Genomic DNA, 22,555 nt, shown 5'->3' with positions numbered 1-22,555 from the left:
TTGTCCTCTGTACAGGATAACACAATACACCGAGCAGATCCTGCCCCACACCCCCCCCCATTACATTTTGATGATTATTATTATTGGGCTATTATTTACATTTTAAGGTTAAATGTCTCAATCTGGTAAACTTTGAGAGGAAGTTTAAATCTGATGATTTTTGTGCTCTGTAAACAACTGTCTCCTGTGTGTGCTGCATGTCTTGTAGTCTATAATTTGGAGATAATGGCTGACATCATTTAGCCTTCTGGGAGCTGGATTTTCTACAGAAATATGAATATAAATAAGTTAGGCACTAAAATATAAAGGGGTGTGTCCTGCGTGACCTGTTTGTTCGCCCGTTACAATCGCGCACCCCTCTCGTACATCCACACCTCCACACTCGTTGGGAATCGGCGCTCGGGGAGTGGGAAGGGAGGCGATAATATCAGACAAGTGAACGTACAAGCAGGTTGTCTGTCTGATATTATCGCCCCCCCTTCCCCGAGTGCGGAGGTTAACTGTGTAGCTTGCTCTGAGTCACTTTTTTTCAGTGCGCAGCTCACGGCAGCGCACTTAAACAGTGCACATACAAGCTTCTTCTCCTTTTTTTGAATTGCGATTTACAACCAGTGAAGAGTAAGCTGCATACGCTCGCGCAAAATATAAACTTGCCTTCAAAATAAAAGCAATGCCGTTGTATTCCATGCATGAATTAAACTTATTTACGTTTGATTCTTAATTTTCCATTGACCTCTCGCGGGCCAGTCAGAGACAGCCAGCGGGCCAGATGCCCAGTTCTGGTCTAGATTATTACATCAAACAATTATCAATGTTTAAAGTCATTTTATGCATTTTAGTTTGGTTTAATCGATCCCATTTTAATCATGCTGCTTTTTCACAACAACACTTCCAATCAAATCAATGTAAAGAATACCTAGCTGTGAAGTGTGTTGACTTGTAGCTCTCATGGGGCAGATAGCAGACTGCAGTTCATCAGGTGAAGTGGACTGTGCTGAGACATTTCAATGTTTCCCTCCCAATATGGGGTGATGTGTGGACTACATCTGTTTTGGGTGTATCTGGCTGGTTAATAGTCTGTGTCATTGGGATAACTCTAGCCACCAGCTTGACTTATGGCCATCGATCTGTGCGGTGGAGTGGAGCGAGCTGCCAGCCCTCGACCTCCATCTTTATTAACGCTGCATGACAAATGATCAATCTGCCAGCGCCCAGTCAGGGGTGTGTGCCAAAAAGATTATACAATGGGTGAAATCAATACAAAAGAATCACATGTTGGAAGATAGTGGCTAGTAGTTAAAGGGTCAGTTCACCCAAAGTGCAGACAAAAAAAAACAAACAAAAAAAACTTTTTTTTAAATAAAAAGTTATTTAAGTGTACAAACGTTTTTTTAAATGCATTTAAGATTGAGATATCCATCCCTAAGATTCCTGCCTTTATTGACGTATGTATACATTTCCATTTATTTTCTTCAGTGATGTCAGTCTGTTAACATATTTGCAATTTAGAGACTTAAACGTGAATTGAAAGTAAACAAAAAGGTATTTTATTAAATCTTTAATTTATCCATGGCCTGCTACGTTCCTGGAAGCAACAGACGGTGTGTGTGTGTGTGTGTGTGTGTGTGTGTGTGTGTGTGTGTGTGTCATACCTGTTATGAACAGGGCCTCTGAAGTTTGGGTCATACTTGCGCGGTTCACCTATAAGACAAGCAGAGTATGGTGAGATTAGTTTACAGGAGTAAAAAAGAAAAATAATAAAATTCACTGGAAAAATGCATTTGCACAACATAGATGACATAACAGCAAAACTTGAACCAACTAATATCTGGTTCACCAACCAAATGCGTTTGTTTTCATGATGCTTCTGCAGTTTAGGAGAGAGTAATTTAGAGCAAAATTTAATTAGAAACGGAAAAAAACATATCTAAAAAGTCATTAGCAAGTAGCAACATTGCATTACATTGAGAATACATAATATACCAGCAGAGTGCTAACCGGCTGTGCTATTCAACAAGCCAGGACAAACTAACAAGGCCATTTCACAGTGCAAGTCTCCTACAGTAGCAATGCAGGATGAAGAGGGACGATCATGCTATAAGCTAAAGCAGTAAAAGCTAGAACAATATATCTAACAGAAATATAATACATCATTTTACAACAACTCTTAAGCCAAACAGCTTATCTGGGTCACAGTGAGGATTCCCCATTTGACCGAGCAGAGTAAACACTGAGTTGCAAGCACCATCAGTCACCCAAGGGGCTAACTCCCACTGCATGTGCTTGCAGGTGTAAGGGAGCGTGTGCATTTGATTTGTATTCATCACAGGCTGCTTCTTCGGTGCCTGAGAACTTTGTACCCCAGTTGAAACTAAGTATGATGCGTTCCGGAGGACATATTCATCATCGCATATGGAGTGTAACATCTCTAAGCAGCTGGGGCAGGGGCAGCATGAGTGTGCCTATCTCCCATCTGCCCATTCCCCAAACTGATCCTGTCGGGAGGAGTAAGCCAGCCTTGCTTCTGTTAAGTGTGAGGAATCAAATTAAAACAGCTAAACCAACATCAAATTTGTCCTAATAACAACTAGTCCTGTGCTGTGCCTGATTTAGCCTGTGCCTCCATCCCATGGTACTGCAGTCATCCAAAGACATTAACAAGCCATACTGTTGCATTGAGTGATACAATTTGTCATCACAAACATGGACTGCAGTGTAGTTTATTTTGGAACTCCACAACTGCAATTTCCATCTCGGGAGAGTATCTCAGAGTGAAGACATCAGTGAGCAGTCTCACTAACGCAGTTCTGTGTGTAGCGGCTGTAAAATGGGGAAGTCATCATTTCTTTTGAGCGTCACGAATATAGCAATCTTGAGTATCTACTGATGATAGTGATAACAATACCAATTCGATGCTGTCTTTTCCCCCCTCTTAAATAACTAAGCTGTTAATAAATCATTTGTATTGATGCACTTTTCTTAACCTAGCTATCTAGAAGACATCATGCACAAACTGTGAAACAATAACAAATATTATCCACCCCTAAATGCAATACTCACAAAAACATATTCTAATTCCCTCAAGTGAATAACACCTGAATAAGAGATGTTCTAGTTCTAGTTCTAGGAATAGTAATGGTGTGGGGACAAAATACAATAAAACCTCTGATTAAAAATGCTCATTTTATACAACCGTAGCGTTATGAAATAAATTGACGCACTATAAACCAGTGAATTTTCCTCAGACTAAAATCATAGCATCAATATCTATAATCGTTGCATCCCTAATATAAATACCGCGCACGCGAAGGGCAATCAGTTTTCGGCAGACAATCTTAACAGCAACACACTTCTCTTCTTGGCACTGGTTGCCTATAAATTGAGCAAACTCCTTTCATTGATGCTTCTACGTGTTTAATCATTTTTTGGTGGCTGAAGTTTCTGAGGAATGCCATCAAAACACTGGCATTCCTCTGTTTTTCCTTTTCCTTGAGCTTAAAATAACTCCACATAGCTGACATGATGACAGTGCCAGCGCTGTTGACCTGTCTCACTCACGTTCAAGCTACTGGGCATGTGAAACACATGTTGCTCATGTGACAAAGTTAAGATAAGACTTTGCGTGATAATGGATTTGAGATCAGGTTTTCTTTTTCTTCCTTTGATATTCAATCCAGTGATTTTGGCCAGCATCATGTGTTGGCCAGCAGAAAATATCTGGCATACATACTGGCTTGGCTGGAGATGGACTAGTGTGTGCATGCTCTAAAAAAGCCTGCAGAGGTTTTTTTTTGGCACTGCATATTTGAACACAGTATTCAGTTCTACCTACTACATCCATGCTATGCATTAAGTAATAAACTAGTCTTCCATATATCAGTCAATAGTCAGTACTGTAATGTCTGAGACAATAGTGTTTAACAAAATGCAAAGCAACATGCTCTTGTCTTTGCAGAAACTGAAACAGTTAACAACAATCTTACAGTTCAGTACATCACCATGTGCCATTGTAAAAAGGTGATGATATCCACTGGCTGCAGCTAAAGAATTGCAGCTGATCATCAAAAAAAGGGCCATTCTGTAAAACAACTTTCAATTGTCGACCAAAAAAAAAGGGAACAAAGTGTGTTAGCTTGGTGTTCATAATTCTATAGTTAGGCACTGTAGATAATTATGACACTATGGCAGCAACACTTAGATAAAACCCTGTAAAGCAAGCAACACATATACATAACACAAAATACTCCCCTCTCTGCCTAGAAACGTAACTGATTCAGCACAGTAAATTATGGCAGCTGCTACACAAAATCCTGCAATTACATGTCCATACAATATGGATGATTTAATTCCCACAATTGTCCATTGTCTGGCCATAGTGGAATTACTTCATGCTTTAGCAACAACAACAACATGACTCCAAAGCCAATATATCTGCATGAAGAAAGGGTATTAAAAAGCCATTCAGATTCACTGTCTATTGAGGAATATATATTCATGCCTGACTTTCCCCACTGGGATTTTTCGACCACAGCGGTTGGACTGAAGGATATAGATGCAAACTCCCTGGGCAAACAGGGAAAGTGACTGAGCAACTCCCTGTTTCACTCCCTGAAGCCCTCAGTCAGCAGTAAAAGAAAATGCACTGGTCCAGAAATGTACTTGAAACGAGGTGAGTCAGCATTGTCTGTCACATTTAGTTTTTTGTTCATTCTTGCAAAGTGTATATTGTAAAGCGGCAATAATTATCACAGATAGAGAACTTCGTGTGTGGGTCGGGGGGATGAGTAATATTTTACTAACATTAAAGTTTTTGTTTGATTGTTCAGTAAAAAAAAACTTAATAAAGTTCTAATTACAGAAAGATCTGTTGAAATGTAATGTTTTTTAATTGTATAATTTTGCATGCATGTCTGCCAATGACAAAACAAAAAAGTATTTAAATTAGGGCTGTCAAATTAACGCGTTAATTTCGATTAATTCATCACAGAAAAATTAACGCGATTAAAAAAATTAACGCAGATTAATCGCACTTCTATAATGCCCTTTGACCCAGTGCAAAAGTGGTGCATATAGCTGCACCGAGCTGCACCTGAAGCAGACACAGCCCGCGCGGGTGAAAGGGAGAAAAGTAAAGAGAGAAGCAGGGGGCCGAGGGCTCTATAGACGGTTTAATAAGCATGAAGGTAGGAAGACATCTTACTTTATTCTCCGCAGCCAGTGTCTGTGCATTATTGATTTAGTGGGTGCAACAATGTAGGCTAGGTTCAAAACAGTATCTCTCAATCTTTCTCCCCGTGTCTCAATTTTGTTTGCTAGCTGTCTCGTCGTCTGCGTAAACGTGTGTGTGTGTGTGTGTGTGTGTGTGTGTGTGTGTGTGTGTGTGTGTGTGTGTGTGTGCGTGTGTGTGTCTCTCAATATTTTTGCCTATGAGTACGACGATGGTGAATGAATCGGCATAAGCATCTGTGGCAGTGCAGGGCTGTCTGTTGTGGAGACAGAAGTTACGAGAGGCGGAGAGAGAGAGAGAGAGTGAGAGAGAGAGAGAGAGAGAGAGCGAGAGAGAGAAACAAACTGTAGCAGGCTATACAGCTGTTTATAAACAGGTATAAAAGTGTCATAAAAGTATGCGATTAATTTAGATTAATTAATCACAGAGCCTGTAATTAATTAGATTAATTTTTTTAATCGCTTGACAGCCCTAATTTAAATGTATGTTTGAATATGACACTGTTCATTTAAATCACCCCCATTTCCAGTCAATTCCAATAATACCCAACTCGAAAAGTATGACAAAAAAACAATCCTCTCTCTTTTTCTCCACCTGCACCTTTCTAAGAAATCTGTGTTCCAAAACCCCAGGGCCTATCCGAAAAGTCCAATCTCCTTACCTATAAGCCTCCTTTCCTATGCCTTAACCCCTAAACGTCATCGGGGTTAAGGAGAGATGAAAGGTGCTTCCTATCGAACATAGGAAAGGACAGCGTTGTTTCAAATGAATTCGACTCCACCTTTCCTAACCGACGTCATTGCGCGACGGCGAGTATTGCTGACGTGAGTCACTAGCGTGAAACTTCCTTCTCCGAAAATGGACTACAACAAGCGCTCGTTTGATCCATGCGTTCTTTTCATATTGATTTTAATCAGGTTGTCGCCAACAGAGTGAGAATCACTCCCATATATCCCAATTCACATGTGGAATAAAAAGAGGCTACACTTGTGTTGATGTTGAAATGAACTGCCCCCAGTAACTTCATTAAATGTGAAGTTGGTATTTTATTTTCTTATGGTGTAAATTATGTGCTACGAAAATAACTATTATGATGTTGGTCTTTTATGAGTTCTTTATTATCTTTAGCCTGTGTGTGTGTGTGGGGGGGGGGGGGGAGTATTTTGTTTTAGCCGAGTTAAATCTTCCTCTCTTCTCCTCTCCTCTCTTCTGTTTTACCTCTCGTTCGTATTCGTGTAGAGTCGGTAAACTCCGGCGGTGGCCTGTTGCTTTAAATCTTGCCGCCGTAAAGGATTATGGGATACCACTATCTACGTTCCTTTAGCAAAGGTTGGTCAGGAGTAACCTATGCTAAAGGAGGGTTAAAGGATGAATCGAGGCTCCTTTCCTATGCATTTTGGTTATTCGGATTCACCTATCTGCCGAGCACTTCCGGGTCATCTCGATAGGAAAGGAAATTTCCTATGCAAAAAAGAGTTTTCGGATAGGCCCCCAGTCATATTTCTCTCCCCTTATAAAATCATGTTCCCTGTGATAAGCACAACCCCAGATACCACTGAATCAAACCAGCAGTTAGATTTCAACCAGCCGTTAGTTTCAGGCCCGTCTTCAGATCAGACTGGGCTTTTTGGAAGGCGGGTCTAAATAGACAGGCTTTAAAATGGAGCATTTCAAACAGAGGGTGAAAAGACTCGAGGGGATTCAGCAATGGCCCTTTTTTGGACACTACACTATTATTTTTTAGGAACCTAAATGACAATTTTGAACTTTAAAATGAGAACACTATGTGACCTTTAAGATATTTGATATCAGTCGAGTCCCATTTTCTTTTGTCCTCGCTGTTAAATACCCTATGCTACAGCCATCTGTTTTGCTGTTGCTGAAAGTCACTCACTTGAGTTGTGTTTCAGTGTGAGTTCCTCAGCCAAGGACACAATGTCACAGGACCAGGTGCTCATCGCAGCATTTCCAGAGCACCGGCATTGCAGAGGATGCTACTCTGTAGTGCAAATAAATGGTCGAAGATTTTGAGAACAGAGCTGATGTAACAAAAGTAATTCTTTATAATTATACAGACTGAAACCCTCATGTTCTTTTTTTTTTATCTTTCCAAACGGGAGTATAAACAACTGCTAACTGACCTACTACCACGAGACACAGAAACTGAGTCAAATGTCCAAAACCAGGATCAAGCATTGCAACTTACTTTCAGTTTAAAACTGAAGTGAAAAGACTCCAGATCACTAAGATTTTATTTTGGGCTCAGCAACAGTGCATGATGTGCTGACAGAGTGAACTATTCCTTTGTGGGACTTAAGTTGTCTTCAATTGCTTGTATGTCCCATTGGTTGTTGCTACACGCACATAGCAAGCGGGCTACATCACATTCACTCACATCAGAGCTAATTAAAGGTACATCTGCGGGGGCTGAGCAAGCTGGCTACAAGACTGGGCCCAATGCAAGCAGAATTTATATCGATAAAAAATTTTTTTTTATGTATCTTCCTTGGTTTGTGTGAATATTCAAATCACATGCAGGTCTCCATGTTGGGGAGCATTGATGATGACAACAGGTTAGTCCATATGATGAGTGCAAGCTAAATCACACTGAGATCAAGGAGAGCCACTGGTGAGAGGACAGATAGTGGTGCAATCACTGTCAGGAGGGTGCAGAGCTTTTTTCAAAGTCATGTCAGTGGTTTCTTGATCAGCTTATTGTGTTAACCAGCAGGCAACAAGGTCCCCCGCCAACTGATGAAAAATTGAAATGAAAAACCCAGAATATGAAACTGTTAATATACTATCTCAGAGGGAACTGAAAAACAAACAATTGTACAAGTGCACTACTCTCCAATATAAAAAACATTTCATAATATAGTGTACAGCATACCAATGTACAAACAGCTTCCATCTATAGCAATAACATTCAGGTGACACAGCATGTGCATATTCAGCTAAGCTAAATTTAGCTCTAGCTGCTGTCCCAACTCACTGCATCACTACTTCCACCAGGCTGTTATACTTTCCTCTGTCCCTTCAAACAGATTTCAATGAAGGGTTAAAAGCAAGTGGTGAAAATCACCAGTGATGCCTGCCCTTGCCTCAAACAGACTCTGCATTAGATGACGGCTGTTTAGACTGCACTGCAGTCTGCCAGTGCAGGAGATGCTGATGCTAGTGGAGTGGATGTGTGCCACTACTTTAGTCAGGCTGAATGAGGGCATGTAGTCAACAACATTGGGAAAAAGCCTGTCAGGCATGCGACACCGGGTAGGATGGAGTCACTGTTAGCTCCACTAACGGCTTGTCTCCACTATTGACAAAGTGTTGGAACATTCCACGTGTGCCACGGTGACTGAAAGATTTACACACAACACAACAATCATGGAGGCAATCAAAGGCTCTTAGTAAATGAGGTGGGACGGGGTGAGGAATTAAACATCAGGTTAAGACAAAGGCTTTAGCAGTAATCTTCGCTCCCGAATCATGTTTGCATTTGCAGCTAGTCTGCCATAGCAACAAGATCTATGGATCAATTTACAGTGGTGAGGAGGACATAACATCATGAACTAAGTCTGTGACAAATTAAAATTAAAATGGGTGTTAAATTCCTTCCACCAACAGACAGTTTTTTAATAAAAACTGTCAAAAGATTGAAAGGCACCTCAACTTCAAGTCCATATACCTCTCCATACCTCTCGTCAGACAGTGTTTGTGGAGATTTACTGCTAAGAATACAACGACAGAGTTCCTGTACTGGTAGAGAGCCAGATGTAACACGAGCCTGGAGTGATAAAGCTTCAGGGGAAAGTCACAGAAGCAGTTTGTCGCCTTGTTTTTCACAATTTAGGAGGAGGCTAAATTTCACACTTATCATGTGGCCAAATATATCACAAGCTTAGACTGACTCAGATATTTTATACACACGCACGCACGCACGCACGCACGCACGCACGCACGCACGCACGCACACACACACACACTTTGTTTAAAATATATACCTGCAGGTATGGTGAGACTTGTTCATGCAAATTATCAGCGAATTAAAAGGCACCAGCCAATAGTACATATAGAAAATCCAAGTCAAGAAATGTAAGTATATAAAGCACATAATTATATTTAAAATGGATTGGAATATTAATATTACAGTGCAGCGTTGTCATCACACATCTTAGAGTAAAACTTTCAACAGTTTTCTCCATCCTGTTTCCACACCCCCACTTCCCCACGTAAACACATCTAGACACAGGGAGACACAGGCACCAGTGTCCCCAGGCTCCACTGTCCAACACAGGCTTCTTTCATACCGGGGTAAGGCAAACAGCTAGAACACTGCAGGTGCTCTACATGGGTTGGGTCAGAGGGGCCGTTTGGAAAGGACTTTTTTGTTGTCTTCACTGTGCTGTTTCATAAACATTTCCAAGACCTAGAGAGAGTGAAGTGCTGTGAGATGGCACTTCTGTCGAAGCCATGTTGGGCTTGGAGCCAGCTTAGATGCACAAGTTCACACACACACAAAAAAAGAGAAAATAGAAATGTTAAATATTCTGCATAATGATGTTGTTCAGCAAGGTAAGCACAGTCTGAATGCTGTATACTGTATGCATTCATATTTGATGAAGCACTGGCTTGATTCTGCCAATCCATAGAGGAAAGCAACATCAGAAACATGGCTTTGTGTTTTTGCTCTAGTTTGTATTTAAAAATCAGCAGTGCTCAGGTTTCTACTCTATCATTGGTGTTGGGGGAATGTCATACTAGCAACACAACTGCTTGGTCATATCGCTGCCATAAAGATAAAGGGGCCAATAAGTTGGGAGGAGGTCATGTGGGGCAGAGATTCACTATCAAGGCTTCACAGTTGAATCAGAAACACACACAGAGTCAGACACACACAAATTGAGAGGAATTTGAGAGGGACATTGACTTGGCGTGGGGAAGGGTTGGGGTACTGGTGAGGTTTCACTTGAGTTAGGCAACACACTCACATCCCTCACATACACACCGTAAACAAACACAATCAAAAATGGAAACAGCATCATGATCACGCAAGTCTCCCACACTCCCCAGAAAGGAAACAAGAGAGCTTTGGAGTCCATGCCTGAAAAAACATCTAAGCAGTTCGAAAGCTCCAGATGGCTCCTCTTTTTCGTAGTATTAAAAAGGAGGAGAGATAATACACACAAACACTCTCCATGTTAGCACCATGACTCTCTTTGTCTACCGGTCTTCTATCGGCCCTCTGTATCCAAAAACATCCTTCCTGCATCGCTGTTGTTCTCCCTCTCTGGAGAACAGTACAAGCTTTAAAGTGCTTGTCTCCTTATTGAGACAAGACAACACAATCCAGACCTTTGGTTTAGGTTTACTTAGCAGTGTCCCTTAGGATCTTCTCAACTATTAGCAGATGGTTCAGGACTTAGTACTTGACATATCTGGTTTCATAGCTCACTGGGTTAACTCGTATCAGTACATGGACAGTGTTTACTGTGCATATATTCAGGTTGAAGGGAAAGACATCCCCTCCAATGTGGAGGATTGTGGGATCCTGTTGGGATTCGACCCCCGAGAGGGGAGTCGGCATCACAGAGTGTCAGACGCTGACAGCTAGCCTGCTGCTCCGAGCAGAGAAGTAGCAGTGCTGTGGCCGGGGCTTTGTGACCTTGGTTACTTCTTTGGGAGCCTCTGGGCATTTCAAATGCTACCATGTGTTCCTGTGAAACGACTCGCCACTGCTACTGTAGATCAGTGACGGGCTCAACCGGCTTTGGTCTGGATTTATAAAGACTTAAACATAAGAGGATAGAGGCCATATATTTTTTTTATCTATATATCCAAGAAGATTAACATATACACATCTACAGACCATTACAAGTGCATACACTTCATCTTTTAGACTCAAATTAAAAATTCAAAAATATTCAAGAAATTATTGTTGGCTTCCTGAAAAACTAAGAATGAAACAGTTAAGGTTGATCGCTCCATTAGTAGGCTATAAAAAAAAATTGCTCAAATAAATCTGCACTGAAAACGTTACTGAAGATAATCTCACCCTTTAGGAAGGATAATGTGCACAGTGGTTTTGGAAAATTAGATTTTTAGGACTGAATGACAAATTATGATGTTGATTGTATGTTAACAGAGAAATCCTCAATTTCCTTTTACACGTTTCTTACACGTTGTATGCAGGATGCAACTCAGACCAGAATAAATTGTACATTTCAGGAACTGCAAGCACTGACAAAAAGCTAGGAAACAGTTGAAGGTCATGTGGAAAACTCCACAAAGTCAGAATCTTTCAATTATAAGGCTTTAAATTACTGCTGTACTGCGTCACAATACATCACATCTTTTGAATTTGAATTATTTGGATGCTAGAATAGGATGACATGTTAATGTCATGCTATATGACATGTGATTTAATGACTCTACTATGCCACCAGTTATAGAAATTGGAAAACCTAAACCAACTGATTTTCTCCTTCAGGTATAGGATAAATATTTGTTTTTAAACCCTAAGATGGGGCCAATGTCTTGGTTTGGTCAATATTGATATCACATATTCAAAAGTGAATCCTCTTAACAAAGCCACTAACATCCTATAGCTAAGAATATCTGCAAGGTATACAGTAAAGCAAGGACTTCACCTGTGCAAATTTAAAACATCAGAAACCCATGTCTCTCTTGCTCTGGGGATGATGATTAATATACAGTATGTTTCGATGAAGCTAGCTGCATCATTTATCACATTATACCTATCAAAAGTCATTAGTCATCATTAGTCCTGTCATCGGTCTCACTAGACAACCTACATACCCACGAACATAGCTATATCTCTCACTCATTTTCCAGTGTATCTTTGGGTTGTGTTTAATAAATCGCTGTCAATGTCATTAGCTTTCCAGTCATAAACAAACATTGATTATATTTGCGCTGCAAATTGGAAATTTAAAGTCTCCTTGCTGTTGCCTGTAAAGCCCCTTCACAGGCAAATATCCTATTTTCCTAGGCTTAAACAAGTAAATATCCAGTCCACCGCATGTAACTGTGCAGAAGTGTATCTCGGAAATTATTTATTACTATATGACTCACCCACCTATCATTAGTGTGAATCATATACTTCAAACTTTCAGGCACTGCCACAGCTACCTCTTGAGAAAATACATGAAATGAGTGACAAAAGAACAATACCCTTGTTAAAAAATAATGAGCAGGAATGCCATGGAGACTAATCAAATGTTTAGGGAGACTGTGGGGAGAGCGTCGGTCTTCAACTGAGAGGACAATTTGCTGAGGACAGTGACACTTAAAAAGCCCATAATAGCACTTAGTCCTGCTGGGTGCAAAATGGGCCATTATAGCCACCACCTTATCTGGCTGCAAATTCACCAGAAGAGGCTGAGAAAGTTTGATTCTAAACCAAGGCAGCTCTCAGCTTTCTGTCGAGACCCCACATTGACTCACTATAGAAATGCAGCGTTAAGGGAAGCTGCCCATGCGAGAAATATGTTAATTAACAGTGTCCCCGACTCAACTCTTTCAGTGGTGAATGGAACTCATATCTAAATTGTTACTTACAAACCTGTCACATAATGATTACGAGCTATTTTCTCTACTTTTCTGACTGACTGAACATTTCATAAGTACAGTATAAGCCCACTGAACACTTGCCACATAGTTAAAATGTTATATAATACACTATAGTCACAAGAGTACACTTGAATCTAGAAAAAATAGAACTTTATACAGGGGCTAGGTTATTATAATTATATGTTATCATGGAATGGCATCATGGCAGTCCCTCGTCCTACCTTATACCTCTGCTTTAGCTAGGGATTTTCTTGTAATTTCCACATGTGCATAGTGATAACTTTAAATAACTTTTTCCAAATTAAAATTAAATGTATGAAGAGGCTATAACAGAGTTACTGTTCAAAAAGAAACTTATGATATTTTTCTATTTCTTCTTGTGTGACAATTGAGGTCATCACAGCAGAAATTAAAAAATTAAAACATTGGTTTGATATCAACAAACTGTCTCTTAATTTAAGCAAAACAAAGATTATGCTATTTGGAAATCACACAACAAAAACCCTCAAGTCCAATTGATAATAGATCAAATAAGTATAGAAAGAGTTTTTGAAATACAAATTCTGGGTATGATCTTGAACCAAAAAATCAGCTGGAAATCACATATCAATCACGTTAAAGCAAAACTGGCAAAAACTATCGCAATATTGGGAAAATCAAGATATATTCTGGACCACAAATCATTACACACTCTCTATAATACACTCATATTGCCATATCAAACTTACTGTGTGGAGATATGGGGAAATACTTATAAAACCAACCTACAGCCATTATGCACGTTACAAAAAAGAGCAATAAGGATCATCAATAACGTTGGATATCTTAAACCAACTCATTATTCCTTAAAGGTGCAGTGTATAATATGACATCATCAAGAAAGTTCAACAAAGTTCTAGAATGCAACACTCCCTGGGTAACCCCAACCCTTTCGAATAATAACAGAAGCTACAGTGGCCTTCAAGGACAAGAACAATTCTAAATTTTAAACAATGCACCTGATGACATTCCAACTATGACACTTTCAAGATGGTGGCACTAGGCCTTGGTCCAAAATATGCAGAAATATGGACATATATGAGACCCTTTCTAAGGGAAAAATAAATAATTAATTAATAATTATGCACTAAATTAAATGTACTTATGGATATTATAATTACTTTCTACAAAATCAGTTTTACGAAATAAAACCCAAAATTCTACACACTGCAGGTTTAAGTCACATGCACTGAAGCTCACCGATCTGGTTCAATTTAAGACTGCACAAATCATGTTCAAAACAAAAAATCAACTACTTTGATGCATCGCCATTCTCTCCCGAACGATTCCGAATAAGTCAATAATCGTATTTTTTTTAATGCAATTCGTAAATACTAGTACTTCCTGCGACACTGCACGCGTGTCATACTGTTTATGACACGTTATAATTATTGTTGTTTTGTGTTATGTGTATTTGTATGATGTGTCATACTTGCTTTTCTTATTTTTTTGTTTGAAATATAGACGAAATGAATGAATGAATGAATTGAGTAAAATGTGGCAAGTCTAGAAAGTAAGAAGCTGACGTCAAAATTGACTGAGACACAGTTTAGCTAGGTAGGAGCCAAATAAATAATTTGGAATGAAAGAAATATGCCACTAAAGAAATCAAGAAATGCTGTGACAGTGTACATCCACATATAAAAATGCGGTGTGTGAAACGTTAATTGCGTGCGTTTTTTTTTTTTTTTTGCCAAGCTAGCTGATGAAATCAAAGCACCAGGGAGCCAATAACAAAAAGCAGCTGGCCTAAACACAGGGAGGCACCATTACTCCATCCCATGCTCCACTAGCTAGGTCGTTGTAAGTTGTTAGGGTAAAATTATGTTCCTTAATTAAACTGTCTCACTATATTCCATGTGATTCTCTGGAGAGTATAGCACTTCAGTTGAAGCGAGTGTAGGTATAGCTTCTGTTATGATGCACAGTCACTGTGCCTTAATAATGTGTAAAATAAATAATAATGATACACAAGCTCTACTTAGTGTTATACCTCAAACCTGCACTGAGCTTTACTTCCTTCACACTCCAACACCACACCTAATATCTAATGTCAGGGTTTATGACACACTGCAGGGTTCAACATAACTTTTTTTTCCTACTGGCCCGCCGGGCCAGTGGATCCGAGTTTTACTGGCCCCTTGTATATTTTCACTGGCCCTGCACACACTTTTTTTTTCTTCATAATTTAGTGTCAATAATTATAATACCTGTATTAGAAAAATAAAGAAAGATAACCAGATCTAAAGGGAATATCTATACTGTAACAGTATAGATATTCCCTTTAGATTTGGTTATTTTTCTTTTAGTTAATTATATGAAATGTTGATATTGCTCATACACATAATATAAAACCAGGCAAACATATTGAATTAGAAGCCTACAACTGAAAGTATGTTGAAAGAGTCGGCCAGTATTTTAAAGTCCAGTAGTTTGAAGGTTGTTTTTATTCTTGAATTTGGGTAGTTTAATGAATAGTTCACCTGCAGAAGTCATGTTCAAACATAAAAAATAAATAAGAGATGAAGGTCTGATCATTCTTTGTGGTGTGGTAGGCTGTTTTTATTACTTTCTCTATATGCATTAGGGATGTGAATGTGTCGACCGAATGACCGGTTTTCCACTTTCGCTCAAGTTGACTTTAAAATTAGAATAGAAATCCGAAAATCAGTGGGTTATGCCGTTTTTTTAATGGGAGATTTCACCGTGTATGTGAGTTCACGTCTGGTCGTGAGCGCGCTGCAGCAGTGTCACTTCTCCATGAAGTGTCAGCGTCACATATAAGAGTCCGGTGTGGGACCATTTTTTCAAACTATTGATAAAAAACAATGCAGTGCAAAATATGCAGCATAAGTTAAACGCTCGTCTAAGACTATGACGTTAAATCACCTTAGAAACACACAATGCCTTCGTCCGATCACAGCAGCGTTTCACCGTGTGATCTCGCCAGCGAGTGAGCCGCCGCGCAGATGAACTGTGGTTTGTGGCTAAAATAATAACCGGGGATATTCTCCCCGTTAGCGATTTCAATGGGAAAGACTTCCGCGATCTGATTGAATGTCTCGAGCCTGAAAACACAGTGCCAAACTGCGCGACTATAGGAACTGTACAGTGAGCGGAGTCCCTCCGTTCGTTTCTGTCTACAACCGACACAATCACCGGAGACGCATTCACAGCGTTTAAATAACGCCTCTCATTTGTATTAGCCTACCATTGGGGCTTGGATGCATATATTGTAACATTACGGCGGCAGATAAAGGAAAAGCGCAGTTATCATTTTCTGCGCCTCAACCTCTGCTGTGGGAAGAAAGAAAGGGGGCAGAGTAAGTCGATTGATTTGTCGACTCGCAGGCGGACGGTAGGCAGCTCTGCCAACGGTGCCTGTCAAAACGCCCACGCATCGGTTGTCCACTGGCCTTTCATTAAAAAATATATTTTATATTAGGTTTATTATATTGAGTCTTAAATAAACACTGCTTTCATTACGACTCAGAACGCGCATTTCAATGAACCATGATGTAGTCTACAAAAAGATACTGAACTGTGATTGGCCAGTCACTGGCCCGGGCGGGACAGTGACTGGCCAATCAACTTGCCCTGCATATGATTTTACTGGCCCCGGGCCATCGGGCTATACGTTATGTCGAACCCTGCACTGTAAAGTAGCAGCTTGAACTTTCGAACAGGGAGCAGTAGGGTTGGTGAGCAGCATGTCTGGGGAGTGTGTGGCCAATCGACTAAAGCTGACAGGTTGCAGTGGTGATTGGCAGAGTGCTGTAGTCATGAGGCCCGAGAAACACACAAGGTCAGCTGGTGGGGAAATAACAGGAAAAAAGACACGGAAGCTAGCTTTTCCCATCAAGAGCCGTCAGGAGCAGGCTGGAGTGGGCCTGTGTCACTCTAAAACGGCATGGCTGCTGTATGCCATCTTAGTGTGTAACTTACTGCACAATTTATTGGACAGAGATGACTGATGTGACGCATTTTTAATTGATAATGATGCGAAAGTCTGTGCGGAGTGGACACGGAGGGTAATAATTAAGCTACGTATATAAAGTTCTGCGTCATAGTTAAAGGTAGACTGATTCATTGATTTTGTGTGTTTTGTCATAGGTTTTTGGGCAGACACATGAATACAACTTCTGAAAATCTGAAATGGCATTTTCTTTTCTTTGGAGCTTCATCTTCATTTAAATATCATGTCTCATAAAGAATTTAATAGCCTTCCTGTTGGTGAGGTGGGCCACTTTTGTCAAATTAGTTTCCCATTCTAGTCATGTAGTAGCCCGAGAGCAGCTGAACTCTGACAGCGAGGATCACATTGTAAAACCAGTACTAAATAGATATTAATTTTTCAATTAAACAGAAGTCTGATAACTAAGGAACGTACAAAAAAATGTTAAGCTGTGGAAGCATTTAGACAGAGGAAAGACATTGTGGCATCTGGTGCTGGTGATAAAAAGATAACACTGCTTTGATAAACAACATGATTACTAAGGCGGGCTAATGGACAGAAAATCTGCCCACGGATTAAATATATATTCATAAACCTGGAGCGGTGAGAATGCCACTTGAAGACAACACATCCATTGTTATGAACATTGCTTTTAACTTTCATTGCCAACTACACTACCTGCAGTTGGCATAATGTTATAATCACCCTCAATGTACGTGAAAGGAGTAGGAGTTAGGAGGAGATAAGGTGCATTTTTGTTGACTGTCTCCTAATGTGAGCACAACAATTCAAGACAAAACATCTGGTGTTAACTAAGGATACGGATCAATTCTGAGCCGAGTGTTTGGGTGGACACACTCGAAATAAATATTAACCCTAACCGACAATAATATATGTTAAAGTTACTGCATATTTGATGTTAAATAGCCAACTGACAATGCAAGCTAGCTTAAACTCCTGGATCTATTTGATGGTCAATTACTCGTTCAAGCCTTCAAGCCCAACATTGCATTGTTAATACTGTCTCCCAGTGTTGAGGATTAACGTTGGCTAACTAATTTTCTTTGTCTTTAAATGGACTATCTTTGGGTTCCGTCTATTGTGTTGACAACGGCAGAACAAAAGAAAGCAATATGATGGCATCATCGTCTTTAGAGAAGAGAAAAAATGACGGGCATTTACCTACTCGCATCCGACAGTTTACAGCTAAAACGAACGATTAAACTATTAAATTAATCGAGAAAATAATCGGCACATGAATCAATAATGGTCGCCAGTTGCAGAACCAACCGACAATTACGTTATAAGCTGCTGTCATACCGTTACATATTAGTTACAGGGGGAAAATGCCTCTGCGTTTATAATTACAAAGACGAAGTGACAAGTGGAGAAGGAAAGTGATGATCTGTATAGTCTCCTCAGTAAGGAATTTTACCGTGGCCCAGGTAAACAATACACGACAAAAAAATATTATTATTATTATTATATATGTGGACTTAACCTGGCAATGGTAAGGGTAATTCACGAGACAGATTAAAGAACCGCCCGCAAAAAGACGAAAAAGGCCACTTATTCGAATGTTAAAAACCGTTATTCTGCCGTTAATGAATATTTAATATCAACCGTCAAAAATCCTCTGTAGTTAGCAGCCGACACTGGAAGTTAAGCTAGCTAACGTCCCCTGTAAATCACGGCAAGGGCTCAAACATAAATGTGGCTGAGGCAGATACCGTTATAATAACATCACAGCATACAGGGGGGTAAAAAAATATTGGCGTTCACAACAAAGACAAACCCGACTCACCATAGTTAGAGGGGGGAATGTCAGTATTTCCAGCCATGGCACTTAGTAGGACAGATGTAGCACCGTCGTCTCGGTGTTGGAGACCGCATATGAGAGTCGAGGTGACCGCAGTTAGTTTAGTGCCTGCCTTCAAGCGGTCCCGTCGAGAGATAAACACACAACCTGGAGATGGCTCTTGGGCTCTTCGGAGGATGCTGCTTGCTTGAGTTGCTTCGGCCACGCAGTTGAGCGTCAGTCGTGTTTACAGCGCGACGTCATTAATTATTCCAAAACGGTCTTAAAGGGGACGCTGTCCACCGGGGGCTGCTGCTGTGTCCTGTTTCCCTTTGTTAGGTTGTGAATTAAAGTGGACAATACACAGTCGCCTTGTTTTTGTGCAGTTTGTCAGCTAAAATGAACATGTGTACGATTTTTTTTATATCAATGATTCTAGAGAGCAGGGGGGTTACAGCTTACAATCCTATGTATGCAAGAAGGGTTGGTTATTTCCAAGTTGCTCTTTTTTCGTTGTTTTAGTATACAACCGATCCTGCAGGTATAGCCGCAACTCGGTCCCCACTGAGGCGTCCTGTGAAGAAACACTGACCTCAGCTGGGGTTTCTCTGATATTGCAAGTATTTTTCTCTTTGCCTCCCCCTTAATTTTTTCCCCAGTTGGCATAGCCTACATGCTAATAATAAGCTCATGGGATACATATCTTTAACCTATCCTTTCCAGTCGTTCAAGGCATACGGCTCAAGTTTACTTTATAAGAAGTTTATGAACACACAGGTGTTTCCTTATCAGTTTGAAGTTGGGTGAAACTATGCTGGAATCACATAAAGTCACCAAGTAATTCTAAGAATTACTAATAGCTTATAACAAGAGCATCAGAAAGATGTCAATAACTCACATTTTTTACAACCCCAGGTGGTGACTAAAAACTCCTGTGTGTGTGGTCCTTTACTTACAGGTATGACATACTGGTGGACATAGAGTGCATATGGCACCTCTGAATCCATATTGTATATGTGACCAGTAAGCAGTAGGCTATTTTATCATTGTGGTGGCCGTATCCATGTAGCTCTAAAATACTCTTACTGATTTGTATTGTTGATTAATTCATACAGAATATCACATTTCATGAATAATAAAAACAAAAATACACAATGAAATAAATAAATAAATCTTGCCTAGGTAGGCTTACAGCACTTTAGTATGTGCTCTCCATATTTGCAATACCAGACAGACACATTTATTTTAGAGTCCACTGTAGTGACTATGACCAGGAAGTGGCAACAGAGACTAGAACCGGGGGGATCCAAAAGATTTTTTCATTCAGGATTAACAGAGTAAGATTAACAAAGAAAGAAGCATGTGTGACAGCCTGAGCTTAAAGAGGACCTATGATACTTTTCGACTTTTATGACCTATAAACGTTGTTATAATGATTTATAGTCATGTTTAACCATACTAGAGTATCAAATAATTACGTACATGCATTTCGACGTATTCCCTGCTGACCGTCTGGGGTGGCTATGCAGAGCACTAAACACTATGGCAGCCGGTCGAGAAACAACTTGTTCAAATTTCCGGGTAGTTTCTGTCACGCTCGGGTAGTTTCTGTCATGTTTCCATGTATGGTAATGCTGCTCAGGCAAGCTCCTGCATGCCACCACCTTCCTGAAAATCTCCCGCTGCTGGAAGGAAGGTAACCAATCACAATGGAGTGGGGTTTGCAGCAGGGGGGGGAGGGGCGGAGAAGCTCAAAGCAGTGTGTAGAGAGAGACTGCTGTGCTCGCTAGGGTAAGAGGAAGAGTGTCCCGAAAATCTACATAGTTTTTTGTGACGTGATTCGTGTCAGGTTGCTCTATAGCAGTTTTTAACAAGAAATTAAGACCAGAAAAGTAGTAGGGGAGAACGGGGTAATCTGAGCCACTTTTTACATTTGCTCCCCTCGAGCTAAAATTATTTATCACTCAAATTTACACATTTCCCATTCATTCAGGATGTTTCCTAGAAATGGGCATTAGCAGATTTTTTTCAAGACAAAGGGCAGTGAAAATATGATTGTTTTAAAAAAAGTTGTCATGTGGCTCACTTCACCCCAGCTGTGGGGTAAACTGATCCACTTACTTTTTCCACTCTGAAACTACCATAACAACACATATTGTAACAGTAAGAATCCTGAAAGCTAGCCACACATTCCAGAACTAATGTTAGACTAGTAAAAGAATGATGGGGTTTGGTCAATTAAGCAAAGCAAATTTTCTAAACACTTGAAAGGAACTCTGAACAAAATCAAATATAACATATTATAATTCAAAAGGTTTTAATAAGATTCAAATTAAAGATAGAACCAGTTAGATTAGAACACAGTCTGGGGGTCAGAACACAGGACCCTTAGAGCCAGCTAGTGTCTGGGGGTCAAAGCATAGGAAAATTAGCCTGGAAATCCAGACCCTGATATCTTGAACGATAGAGGGTCTGGCCACGATCAATAGTAATTTCCAACTCAAGGGGCGGCTCCTACTCGTGCATTTCAAATGCCACTGCATGCAGTTGGATAGCACTACAACCAATCAGAGCGATGCACAAGGTGACGTAAGCCACTTTCGTTTAGCGAACAGCTGTTAAACTGTTAAATTAAATGTTTGCCGTTGTCGGTCGGCAAAACAGAACATTCCACTTACTTGCTAATGAAAGATTTGAGTGCCGTCTTCCAAATCGTTAAGGGTCGAGGCCAAAGCAGTCTCAAACTCACACAACATATCCGCAGCCATCTTTGATGTTTACTATCACGGCTTCGACGTCGCATGCACGTCACTGTCGTCATCCGGTTACGTCCTCCCCAGAGTACCATATAAAGTGCTCTGGCGCGCCCATATTAGATAGAACCAATTGAAACCATAGCCAGATTTCTGGTTTTCTTGATAAAGCTTCAACGGAGCGTGTCCAGACCAACACGCGCAGCAAATTTAATTTGCCAGCGCCTAGTGGCAGGTCTGGGAATGCCAGGCTATAGGAAAATCAGAACCAGCGAGAACAGCCTGGGATTCAGAACACAGGAGAAGACCCAACTGGATTATAACATCAGCCTGTCATACTCTACAACAAGGCCTACTCTACATTCCAGCCCTGAAGGTTACAGGGAAAGATGAGAAGGTGCTCTTTCCGTGTGGTTGCCCCAGGTCGTCTTCCTGGTGTATTTCCTTGGCATGATGGCCTTTCAACAATGTGTATGACATTAAAATAAAACATATGTTATGTAATATTACATTGAAATATGTTTAAGACTAAACTTGTGCCTCATGGTGGGGGAAAGTGAGACAGTGGCTCACTTTCCCCCACAGCATTTGGCTCACTTTCCCCCACCACCACAATTTGAGAAAAAACTACCTCTCTTAGCATTTCAGGCTAATCTTCAGTTATCAGCATCACATGGTTTCATATGTTGGTAGTTCATCAACACGTGTGATAGAAGTTTTTCTACGTGAATACATTTGCTTTGGCACAATAGTTGATTAAGTTGACAGCAAGAAATTTACTTTTACATGCAAAATACCTATTTTGGTGAAAAAAACATGCTTACCACAGCACCATGAGGTCCTCTCTTTCAGGGCCATGGGGAAATGAGAGGGGCTTGAAAACATATATCTCACATGACCAGAAATGTTTTCCGTTGCCTAGATACAGGGGGCGGCTCACATTACCCGATGCCTCAGATTCCCCCGTTCTCCCCTATAATAGGATCTCTTTAAGGGACTTCCATCTGGCTGTTATCTGAATAATAATTGCACATCACCAAATTTTCCCTTTTTTATGACAGAATGGTTGCATTCCGAATCGCATACTTTCTACTATATAGTATGTAGAAAAAAGATTTAGGATGTCCCGATTCTTGTGGCCAGATTTAGGATGGTTAGAAGTACCCGGATGTCCTACTTCATGCGGCCAAGAT

The 22,555-nt window shown here is 40.4% G+C and overlaps 2 protein-coding genes across 3 annotated transcripts in view; both read right to left on the bottom strand.

Annotated features, from left to right (window-relative positions):
- The window catches only part of slc44a5b (solute carrier family 44 member 5b), a gene marked incomplete at its 3' end in the record, with an annotated part of 37,503 nt that extends 18,793 nt beyond the window's left edge, over positions 1 to 18,710 (bottom strand). For both annotated transcript variants that reach the window (XM_080033014.1, XM_080033015.1), the window contains exons 1-2: positions 18,616 to 18,710; positions 1,653 to 1,701 (exon numbers count right to left, since the gene is read on the bottom strand). In XM_080033014.1, the coding sequence (XP_079889140.1) occupies positions 1,653 to 1,701; positions 18,616 to 18,652 (86 nt within the window). In that variant the 5' untranslated portion in view covers positions 18,653 to 18,710. The remainder of the gene's footprint in view (positions 1 to 1,652; positions 1,702 to 18,615) is intronic.
- The window catches only part of erich3 (glutamate-rich 3), a gene marked incomplete at both ends in the record, with an annotated part of 239,266 nt that overhangs the window by 49,754 nt on the left and 166,957 nt on the right, over positions 1 to 22,555 (bottom strand).

Source organism: Ammodytes marinus, assembly GCF_949987685.1.
Source record: "Ammodytes marinus genome assembly, chromosome: 8".
Taxonomy (NCBI): Eukaryota; Metazoa; Chordata; class Actinopteri; order Uranoscopiformes; family Ammodytidae; genus Ammodytes; species Ammodytes marinus.
Note: the sequence above shows the minus strand (reverse complement) of the source record. Positions and strands in the feature narration are given on the sequence as shown.